General features: G+C 37.9%; 2 protein-coding genes across 7 annotated transcripts in view; one reads left to right on the plus strand and one right to left on the minus strand.

The window, feature by feature from the left end:
- LOC143259047 (tRNA (guanine(6)-N(2))-methyltransferase THUMP3) overlaps positions 1 to 12,413 on the plus strand; it is a 100,499-nt gene that overhangs the window by 13,084 nt on the left and 75,002 nt on the right. The gene's annotated exons all lie outside the window — the stretch shown is intronic.
- Positions 1 to 12,413, minus strand: part of Kank (KN motif and ankyrin repeat domain-containing protein 2 kank) — an 85,453-nt gene that overhangs the window by 7,665 nt on the left and 65,375 nt on the right. For 4 of the 6 annotated variants that reach the window (XM_076519838.1, XM_076519839.1, XM_076519840.1 and 1 more), the window contains exons 5-6: positions 1,569 to 1,687; positions 1,379 to 1,459 (exon numbers count right to left, since the gene is read on the minus strand). In XM_076519838.1, the coding sequence (XP_076375953.1) occupies positions 1,379 to 1,459; positions 1,569 to 1,687 (200 nt within the window). Of the gene's footprint in view, positions 1 to 17; positions 545 to 1,378; positions 1,460 to 1,568; positions 1,688 to 10,511; positions 11,124 to 12,413 lie in introns of those variants that run through there. The other 2 variants (XM_076519842.1, XM_076519843.1) reach the window with 2 other exon arrangements.

Genomic DNA, 12,413 nt, shown 5'->3' on the forward strand with positions numbered 1-12,413 from the left:
GCAACGAAGGTACTTACCAGAAAATCTATTAATGCGAAGATAAGATACCCCAATATCAACTTGTACATCATATAATTCCAGTTTTCAATAAAGTTCATTTCCTCTAACATTTTGCACAAATCCATTACGTTCGGGTTACAGTCGAATAGAGTTGTTCCGTAGTAACGTTTCCCGAACGATATGTCCGTTGCACGACAATCGCGATCCTCTTTGTGTTACGTACTCCGTTTGTACGTATGTATGTTGTGTGTACACGCGGTAGAATAACTGCTAGTGAAAATCGACGAAGCAAATAATTTGTCTCCCAATTATTGCAATAGTATGATTATTTCGTTTTGTATTCGAGCAAACACGTTTTCACGAATGATCTTTCGAACAGTTCTTGATGGTAACGAAGATAGTTATTGAAATAAACGGACGTATCAAACGTATTGAAGGAATCGCGTCTTGTTAACGATCCTCAAAATTTTGTAACAAGAAAATTGTAAAACTAAAAGAAATTTTGTAACACTGCACAAACAAACACTGCACAATATATGCACTTTTAACGAACACTTTTTAAACCGGTTTTTTGATAATCACTGCGAAATTGAAGCTGAACAGTTGAGAATTTCTGTTTATAAGCAACGAAACTACGAAATCGCTGCGCGAGGATAAATCGTAGGAGGTCCTCGAGATGTAGATGCCGATGACAACTGACCAACTGAATCCTGCGAAGCCTTCGGGGGGGCTATTTATTTCGTCCTAGACATAGAACAGAATGTCCTGTTCGACAAGGACGAACAAACCCCGGTGGATAAATTACGGGGTGTAAAACGCCTAACGGGAAATGATGGTCGTACCATGCCGACGATCAGGTATATGTACGTGTAATTAGGATAGCCGAATCCATTGCAAGCCAAATACAATCGCTGGAATAACGGTGTCGACAAGGGCGAATCCGGCTGTCGGATGCATTTAAGAAGAACCATCATAAATAGCCTCGCACATAGAGCCCAGGTAAAAATTATGACTTGAAAAGAAAGTCGAGTTTCCCGAGACCAGGTAGGGAAGTACGGTAAATCCTCCCTAATTGACGCTCAGCTTGGGAACAGCAATGGACGATTTGGAAAGTAGAGGTGCCGTTTCTTGAAAAATGTCCACGACCTTCCTCGGAAACATTTGCCAAAACTCATATCCTTTCGTTTAATAATAACGTAATAATTCCAGCGAGTCTTGAAAGAACACCGCGCGATTAATTACGTTAGAATTGTAATCATACCTTCCTGTCGGAAGTATCGCAACGGAATGAATATGCACGCGTGACTCATGCGATGGATCCGCGACAAGAAAACGTTAAACCGATTCGCCGCGCGAAATCGTCGGCGGTTACGTTTACCTGTAGCATGGGAATCGCCTTGACCTGTTCCTCTAGCTCTTTCATCCGTTCCAAGGAGGCCGCCATCTGTTCCCTGATGTTCTGGAAAACACACACATATCCCACATCGTCTTCTATTATTCTCCGCGTTTACGTTTCCCGGCATTATTGTCTTCGATTCTGTGTATCTGTACTTGTTGCTCGCGTTTACCTGTAGCGCGCCCGTACTGAGGTTCGAGTTCCCGCTGCCAACGCTCGCATTGTCGAAGTCACCTGGGTGTTCGACCTGCGTGTTATTGTTTTGTATCGGTGTGGCCGCGTTCGTTCCATCTGAGAATTTTTTCGAAACAGAATTCATTAGTTTACGAGACGTTGGGTTCGGTTGATTCGCGAAAGTTTTATGATTCGAATTCTTCAGAAATGGAGCCAACGTGATCGAATCGATTTGAATTTTATGGTCGTTATTTGAGCCGTTTATTTCGAAAGTGGCATAAGTCACTTTGTTTTTATGTCGATATATTTAAGGGTTTGCGTTTAAACACGTTTAAAAATATGGATGCTAACTTTCGAGAAGATTTACTTGGATTTGTTATCTCAGGATACTGATATTTTTCTCAGTATAAATAATTTCGTGTAAACATTGAAAAATCACCACTTTTCATTACGGTAAAGTGACTTATGCCACTTTCAAAATAAACGGCTTATTTTAAGAACAACAAAGACGCTCGTACAATTCATGTTTCGTTCAAACACATTATATTATTCAGAATGTATAGTAATTACATATTTCAATTGCTAGTTTCAACTTTCTACTTTTTACTATTTCATTCCATGAATATTAAATTATCACTACTACAACTAAGCAGTAGCAAATCATTTACGATGCCTGACTTCATTGGCACACAATGGAAGTCCAGGATAAATTTATATACCAACGTTAAATAATCTTTAATGAATTTAAGCCGAAGGTTTCGTCATCGAAGAGATTATCTTTCAGTTCGCGTACGATTTATATTAATTTCGACAATGTACATCCGATAAACGAGATTCTGTCTGCGCGAAGGAATGGCAAAAATGTTTCACGTACATCGAAGGAAATTACGCAAATATAATTTAATTGGTAATTTAAAGATACGGACGTTTCGATGAATCGGGATAATATATACGTAACGCATCAAACGATTGTCAGTGAACGAAAATTCCATGGGAATGAGATAAATATATCAATATTGTCCGGGTGAAAATCTGGATTTCCGATAAATAACTGATACTATTCATTATGCTTTCAATAAACTGACTGTTGGATCAACTTTATGTTTCCCTACTAAAGTGTATTTTAACGCGGTGATACGCTCGGCTCAAGGCATAAATACATGCAAATATTTGAACGCGACTTGGGTAGCTGTTGTTCGACGCATAAATGAATATTCATACGAAAAGAAATATCTTCGCGATCGATAGAAACGAAGACGGGCTTGTGCATGGTCTCGACGTTTTCCGTTTACTGTCTGTCAGTCATAGATTGCCGGAGGCGCTATCAACATTTGATTGTAATAATGAACGTTCGTAGTATCCAATTAATTTGGACCATTTTGGCGTATTGCAATTTATATCTCATTTTCTGCGGACATGCTTGCGCGTATACGTACTGTGCGAGTCATCTAACATTTTCACCGGAAATTTGCATCTCCGGTGGTTTTGATGACACGAGAAAAAAGTGTTCAGTCAGACAATCAACTCGATAAAGAAGATTTTTATCTGATTGACATATTTTCCGATATTTCGTTACCCTAACATACGAATACGACTTTCATGTCACACACGCTTATGAGAACCTGTCGATTTAATCATACATTGATTACATTGATATGATTATATATAATCATATATTATTATTTTATTTATTATTATACACAATATTATATATGATTGAATTTGTTCATTCATTATCCCACACTCTGTTTAAAAAGACAGCAATGACCGTGAAATGTAGGAAAACCATCGTAGCGACTGCGTAGATATCTCAAATGAAAATGTTACGTGACTCACTCTGTATGTACAATTATGATTAAGTAATGGCGTTCTCGCTGAATCAAAGTAATGCATGGAATACACGTAATGTTTTCACGTGAAAATTACTTGCATCTGAAACCTACAGTTATGGAATTTAATCGATGTTAATTAATGGTTGCAGGTATAATAATTGGTTCTAATGCACAACTGGGTGGTACTCTTTGCTGCATCATTACAATGATTAAAATTTTTATAAATATTGCCACTTAGTGCTTAAATCTTGTTGACAAAAAGATAGAATTTCATTCGGATTTAAGAAAGCGGAACAAAATTGATATTTACTGGATGGTCAAATTATTTCTAGAAGATGTTTTAACAAATCTGCTAGCAAATAATATGAAATTCGGTATTATAAAAACGAAATATTGAATATATTGCTTACACAATATCAGTGAGAAATGTGTCATATCGACACAAGAATGAACGAGAATCAATAGAAATGCGATAGAAAATAAAAATGTGGAATGATTTGGCGATTTTCTAGTTCGGAGAAGGTTCGGTTGAAAAATGCAAATTTAGTGCAAATTCAAAGTCTAGATCACCACCAAGTAACGCTTTCTGAGCAACCCTCGCGGACAATGTCTCCCAACGGCTCGTCGCGCGGTCTCGTTACGCAAGCTGCGTTCACCTGCGGCCATTCAATTTTTTAAATTGATTCTTGCGTAAGTGGCTTTTACTGTGTTACGGCATTGGACGGGCTGGTTGGATTACGAGACAATGAAAAAACGTGAAGACGTACCGCGCACCGTTTTGCGTCCATTCGATGATGTCGTGACACGAATTACCGGTCTCGGCGAATCGTCAAAGAATTCGCTAGCACGCGAAAACCGCGGTACGCGTGGTACTTGCGGTCAACTTTTAACATGTTAATTACCTTACTGTTCCCGTAACGAGCCTGCACACGTGTCTCCGTTCTGTGTACAAAAAGGGGCTGCCGGAACAAAAACTGAAATATCTCGGCTAGTTAAATTTTACTTGCACGCACATACAGTCGTTGCAGAAAGTTAGTTAATATCACTGGCCACACCTAATCAGCGACCATAAATTCCGGAAAAAAGGTGCTATCTTATCGACGAAACAATTATGCATTTATGAAAAAAATGGGTAGATTATGAAATCATAAAAAATGTTTTTAATTTTATAATAATTATATTATATACAATATATAATTTATAATTATTAATTATAATATATATATAATATATAATTTATATTAATATTGTTACATTAGAGTCTTAGTCTATTAAGGTTATTAAAGGAAGAAATGTGCTTTTAACTGACGCTTGGCTCTTGCAATTTTTATTTTGATTAAAAAGTTGCTGACTTCTCAAATTTAATCAAATTTGTTGCATCACATTAGCATAACAACTTAGAATTTGAATAAATTATTCAGTCATCTGCATACAGGTGTGACAACGATTAATATGCTAATTGAATGCTTCGTTATTCATCTTTTTCAATTTTTAATTTCTGCGATGTATAATTTATTTTAAAATATCTTCAAAATCTATTGATTCGTATTGACGCAGACACTATAACTATTTCTTTTGCATTAATCTCGAAGAAACAATTTAATGGAAATGTTAACGATGGCGGTTTTTTGAGTTAACTGTACACCTCTTCTCTCTCTTCACACACACACACGCACACAGATACAACTAAATCGCTCATGCAGCTTTTCACGTTCTCGGCCGGGGTTTTTAGGAACATTACCAAGCAGTTTAACTTCTTAAAATATCACAGTCTTTTTACAGTAATTTGCAGTTCAGAAATGACGAAAAATTCCATTCGAGTCCGAGATACACACAATTTGTTTCATTCAGATAATTCACTTTTTATTGAACGGACCGCGAGCCATTTCGTGCACGCAGACAATGTATAAACGAAATTATAGATGCACAAGCCTGATCTAAAAACACATAAAGGCGCGTAAGCCAGGAATAAACGCGAACATGATGTAATTCGCATGGACACATTGCGTTGGGTCACGAGACCTTTCATAAAGGAGATTAATGATTTTCTAAATTTAATGCAGCACTCTGTGTACGGTTCTCTCCGAGTGGCATAAACGAAGGTTGTTTATGCGAGTGCGCACATTCATTAACTAACTTCTAAAAATAGATATTAAACAGGGACTCGTTACATTAGTACACCTAGAATTTTACTAAATGCTCAAGAAAACAACTCTTATTGGTCGCAAGTATTTTACATTTTCTGTGTCAAGTAAAAACGTTTATGGACTTTACCGCTTGCCATTCAACGTGTTAATTATGCGACTTCTTTGCGTGTCAAAAGAATAACGACCGAAGGTTTCTACACAGTTTCTTAATCCTTTACGAATGAAAATTTTCGAAAGTATAAAGAATATTTTCCTGGACGAGATAGATTACACACACACGCACACACACACATATATCTACATGGCCTTTTGTTATGCGCGTAATCGAATAATAATTATATATAATAATAATCGAATTTATATATATATATTATTATTATTAGTTAATATATATAAATTCGATTATTATTATATATAATTATTATATATAATATATATATTGTAATAAATTAATTAATTAATAATTATTATTATATATAATTATTATATATAATATATATATTGTAATAAATTAATTAATTAATAATTATTATTATATATATTATATAATAATATTAATCGAATAAAATAATCATGTTTGCAAATTCGGAACTGGGTTTTATGGTCCTAATGACGACAATGTAATTTCTTTGGCTAATATTACAATGAAAATAGCGCGAAAACTGAACAAACGTAAACTTGTTCTTACGAAACACTATAAAATAACCACTTTTAGTGGTTCACGTTTCAAACGCGAAGGACACAGAAAAGTTAAGTGACACAGCTTTTGTAGTACAGTACAATAGCGAAATGAACATGGTAGACACAAACGTACGACCGTCCCCAAGACAATTAACAGGTTCATCCAACCATTCAGCATGTAAAAGTCTTTTCGTTTCGGATTGCGTGCATGTTAAACAGAAGCCGGTCGCGTCCCATCGCTCCCATGGTTCCACGAACCCGACTATCTGGGTCATAATTAAAAGATTACTCCCTCGAAACGAACATGAACATCTCGATGCGACACGTGTGATCCTTAAAAGGGTAGCACCGCGATCCTGCCGCTGGCCGTGGCAACGAGAACGTTCGCGGATAATGGCGCGTAATCGTTACGTTGCACTTTATATGGAAAAACACGAAGGATTTCTCTCCGGCACGCGGATCAAAAGCGTATTAGGACGAAAAAGCGAGCCGATGTCGGTCGTGAAAGTCCGGCGGGCAGATCCTGCAGCATCTCTTCCTCCTCTTCTATTTCCCTGTTCGTCTTTCGTTCCACGGTATTAATCGATCGTGATTTATATCGGGATACTTCTTGCTAGATGTTTCCCCGCGATTATAAACGATTCTTTATGTACTTGTTATCGTTCGCGCATACCGAGCCGATCTGATCCGAGCTAAATCCTTCGATTAACAGCTAGAAACGCTTGGGCTATATCTGCGATCTCTTCGCGGCAGTGTGCAAAAATGCTTTTTGAAAGGCAAATACGCATGAACTCGTTAATCCGCTCGTTCGGGAAGCAATCAAAATCTCGCGAAACTTTAGAAACTGCAAATCCCTTGCGTTACTTCGGTTCCTTCGAATGTTAATCATTCTAGATCCGAGGATTAGATGCGTTCGTTATAATTTACATTTTCAACAGCTCCGGATTTAAAAATCGTCGAAATTTACAATCTAATTAGATGAATATGCTCGGTGAAATGTCCGAGATACCATCTGAAATTAATAACGGTACTGTTTACGAAAGTTTTTTGAATACGAACTTATATTCATGCTTCAAAATAAAGAGATGACGAGGTGCAGTGGAAGGCGCAGTTTCAAGTCGATTACGTGTCCCTATCTCGAGTGGAGCTCATATCGATATCCCCAATTCTGTTGATTGCTGGATTTTCACAAAATATTTCACACATTCTAAGTATTTTTTGTAAACTCTTTAGCGACTATATTATGCGACTTCAACTTGATGAAATTGTTCGGATGACAAACAATGTTGTGCAAAATTTTATTCAGATGACGAATAAGAGATAAAGACCAACGAATAAGATTTTATTCGATACTATCGAATAAATATGCAACCGAATAAAAATTTATCTAGACAAACATTTACGCGAATAAGATTTTATTCGAATAAGAATTATTCATTATTTGTAATATAATTCTTTATTCAAATAATTCTTTATTCGAATAAATATTTAGATAGAATAATTTATGAGAAATAATGAATAATCGTCATTCGAATAAACTATTCGACTAAAAACTATTCATTCGGATTATCATCTTAGATAAATATTTATTCGAAACAATTTGAATAATGCGCAACTTTGATAACAAGTGAAGTACGCTTGTCTCGAGGAGTACATTGTACTCGTGGTTCGCGTGAACACCAAAATTTGAATATTAATACTTCGTTCTCGCGACAATGGCAGACGAAAAGGATTTCTTTGCGGCAAACTCGGTTTATCAGATTCGCAGCACACGTCAACCGTGCAGACTGGCATTCATCGCGAGTCCCCAGTATTTTCTACTTCCCAAGAAACAATCTCCGTCACGGATTAATCGCACGATCCAACTTCTTCCATATTACTCGTGAAAGTCGAGCGAGCATTGGTAACAGTCTCTTCCTTTTTTCCTCTCCGTCTAAAACAGTATTAATCGGCAATACCCGTGATCCTATCGGTGAAATTTTCGAGAGCGTGCAGTGTGTTTCCGACCGATTCTCCATAAACTCGTTAAACTCGGCGCGTCCCGATACGGTCTGAATTCGATTCGAATTTCTCGATTCTCAATTACCACGAGTTTAAGCGCTGCGAAGTCGAGAACGTCCTAGTTGAAATTTCTTCCTCGATACTTTCTATTGTTCGCCTGCTTGGGGAGACAGAAGACGGCTTGTAGCGGCGCTGGTACACGCGTTTCCGCCGTATCGTGTTCCGATAATGAATTCGGCATGTTTAGTCACCGATAAAGTATCTCTTAATTGCTGTACACTGGTCACTTCGCCCGAAAACGTGGAACAAAGCTGTATCCTTGTTGGCTGCACGTTATTCGTTGCTCGACTACGAATGTTGCGTATTCAGGATGAAATTTTGCGGATTAAAGGAATTTAGGAATGTCGGTATATCGTGTACAATTTGCTGAAATTATTTAAAAAAGAGAGAAATGTCTGTTTGGTTAGAAGTTTGTAATGCGATCCGATGAGAGGAAACTTTGAATTATGATCCCGAATAATACATACATACGCTTGGAACATGTACTTCAAGAGTTATTTTTAGCGAACGGTACAGATTTCTCGTGACTTTTATGTCAGGTTGTTATAAAGAAGTTTTCTTATTTTGAAAACTTTCTCAGGAAAAATTGGAGTAACTTTATACGACACTTTATGTGAGGCACAATGCTGTATATTTAAGAATATACGGCAAACATACATTGTCAAGGTAACTTATTCAATTCTGACGACTAGATTGTAAATCTGTGTGCAAAATCAAAATGTTCTGCGCTAATTTCAAGAAACAGAAGTCAAACTAAAAGTTGTTTCTTCTTTTAAAAATTTTCAGTTTTAATTCTAATGTTTTCAATTCTTTTAATTTTTGCAACGTTTTATATTTCATCCGATCATCGCCGTGAATGCATTTTGACACCGAAAATCTGCATTTCGATAATGTACATTTGCATTACGATAATGTAAATCTGTAATTTGTTAATGCAAATTTGTTGACGCTAATCTTAAAGTAAATCACATTTGAAACGCGAACGTCTAACAAGAAATTACATCCACCAGTAATGTAAATTAGATTCAATAAATTGTGTGGCTCCTTTGAATTTTGTGCACGGTTTTCGAGAAATTGAATGCTGTAGAACGGACCGCGGTGCGGGCGTTCACATCCGCGTTGATAATGAATTTTCGTCGAGCTTCTGTGTACGAGATCGCCGCCGCGATATGCAAACGGCGGGACAGCCGATAATTCACGGCAAAAACATGACCCCGAGGAAAATCGTGTGACGCAAGAATTTGTTATCGTCTCTTGTTGATACGCTACGGTGCTCAGAAAAATACTCGCGCTTCCGACCGTCTACCGTCGAATGTCGGACATTCCAGTGACAATACGGCTTTTCCGTCAAAGAAAAATCCGCCAATTAGCCAATTTCGTACGAGTCCACTGGCGCGTGACTTTCGTTTAACAATTTCGTGATTTCGTTTTGCATTTCTCGTGCTCCGTTCTCTCTCGTGCGAGTTAAAAATTCATTTTCAGTTATTTTATATCATTATGTTTCAGCTGCATTCCGCATATGTAATCTGCATATATTATGATATGCTGGTATAAAGTAATTTAACGTTAACCTTTATATAATTTAAGCCAAGCGTACAAGGCCAAACAATGGCGGATGAATATAAAAACGGATCATCGAATGAAAAAGTAGATATTTCTTGATGTATGTAAAATACACGTTGACGTATGTAAAGTGATTAATGAAAATGCATGATCGGCGACAGAAAACAAAAAGAAACTGACACGCGATGGCTGAGCAAACACTAATGTAATTGACATAAGAAATCACGCGGTGTTTGAAAATAATTACTTCACAAATTATTAATTCACGCTTCTCCGTTCGAAAGAACTTCTCACTGTGCTCTTTCTTTCGCACGGTTATATCGATAACCCCGCAACTCTTTATCAGAAGCACAGCCCGCGAGACCGTGCGAAATTTAATTACCAGTTTTGCTGAAATCGATTCGCGAAATAACGAATTTTCAATCCAATCACCGTCGCTATTCAGTTTGAACCGTTTCAATGTATCATTTTGATCAGTTCTATACCCGCGTCAAGCAGCGTTTCCGAATCAATGGCACGAACTCTTGCATTCAGCGTGAAACAGGTGATCCAGTTTAAGTAATCCTCATTCGCAGAGTGATACGCGCGCGATATACATCACTAAAATTGATTCGCATAGAGAACAGCGATTAAAAACTAAAGGATCCGTAGACTTACGGTATTTTCTCTTCGCTTTCATCTTGCAGAAAGGCATCCTTTTCATGATGAAATTTTTCACCCCCATCTTGCTTACTGTATCACCGAACACTTTGCCGACTGAATCACCAGAAAACACAAAACCTGTTCGAATCAACACAGCAGCGGCGCAGCTTCCTCTTCGTTCCCGATCGAACGACTCCTGAATCCCTCCGTGTCGGAGCCTTCTGACAGATCCTGTCTTTCGTTCGATTATCGATCAATTAAAGAACCACCACGGTTCCCCGTGAGCCGTTAGATCCCGTTAGACGAAGATCTCGTCTGTTTCGTTCGTTCGTTGTCGCATCGATGATCGATCGGTTGATCGAGGGTAGGGATCGAAGGAAAGCGAAAAAAGGGTTGTAGCAAGTTAATCGTCACATCGGCGTAGCGTATTCGCGGGTGTGCTCGTTCGTATTTCGCGGGTCCCGGGGCACCCAGTTCCCGGTCAGAGACGCGGATGATCGATCGCTAGATCAACGCGATCGCGTCGCCTGTCCATCGAGGACGTGCTCGTCGGTTTTTCGAGCATTCGTGGCACGGTCTGTTTTGCCGCGGCCACTGTTTGCGTTTGACTGTGACGCCGAACTCTGGGCTATAGCCAACCGGGACTCCGACTGCTCGCGAAGAGGTGAATGGAGAGGGGAATTGTGTGCCTCTTCTCCTGTTCTTTGCCCGGTGTTCGTCGATTTCTTAATCGGTCGACGGCAGAACCGAGGGAAAAAGGAACAGAGAGCCTCCACTCACCCCGCCGTCCCCCGCTGCTACACGATCGACGGTCTAGCGCCGTTTTGGCAACGATGTGTCGCGGGATTTGATAACGGGCAGCCTTGATTCGATACCAGCGATCATTTTTTATCGCGGATCGCTGCTGTCTGGATCGGTCGCAATTGTCTCGCGACGCTTATGGCTCGAGAGAGTTTGCTGGCATTTTTATTTTCTTTCGTTTCTTGATCGGGGTCGAGATCGGTAGAAGTGAGAAACGTGTAGTTTTGTGAATTGCTAATGGATCGTGAACTTTGTGTGTTTATCGGAAAACTGAATATCCGTCTTATGACATCATTTATGTGACTTCTGCTTCTTGTTATCGATGAAAGCAATTTTATTTGTGTACGTCGACACGATGGCGGAGTATTAATATAATGGAAAGATAAATTATGAATTAGTTGTTTGAAAATCAAGAAATATAAACTCAATACTAAATTAATGTAATATTTGATTAGAAACAGTGAAAAATGTGCGAAATTAAGTGACGGGTGAAAAAGTGACGAGTAAGGGTCGAACATTAGCATATCTTAGTCGCTAATAATTTCTCTAATAGAATATGGCAATTTTTGTTTCTTGTGTGTTTTTATTTACTTTCATTCCTAGATTTTGATAATAATTAAATTTTATATCGATTTGGAAGAAATAAATAACATCGAAAGAGACAATTTTTGTTTCTTCTGTATCTTCATTTACTTTCATTCCCAGATTTTGATAACAATCAAATTTTACTTCGATTTAGAAGAAATGAATAACATATTTAATAGATTATGCATGAAATCAAAAGCACGACTCGTTGTTCCAGTGCAACGGGTTAAAAGACACAATTAAATTGCTACTTGTTTGCAATTTTCCTATGAAACATATTCACATGATAAAAAATTCCCATGTTCGAATTATCTAGATTCTATTGCTTCGTGAGAAACCATTTAATGAAATATGAAAATCGCCATTATCATCGAAACAAACAGCGACGGAAACTTTTTAACCCAATACGTGTTACAATTTATCCTCCATTAAAGTCGATGTCGTTAAAAATAAAATTTCCCTGTATTACACGATTAACTGATCTCCTAAACATTATCGCGTCGCACGAAGTTCGAACAGCGGCATTATGCT

This window comes from Megalopta genalis, chromosome 3 (assembly GCF_051020955.1).
Source record: "Megalopta genalis isolate 19385.01 chromosome 3, iyMegGena1_principal, whole genome shotgun sequence".
In the NCBI taxonomy this organism is placed as follows: Eukaryota; Metazoa; Arthropoda; class Insecta; order Hymenoptera; family Halictidae; genus Megalopta; species Megalopta genalis.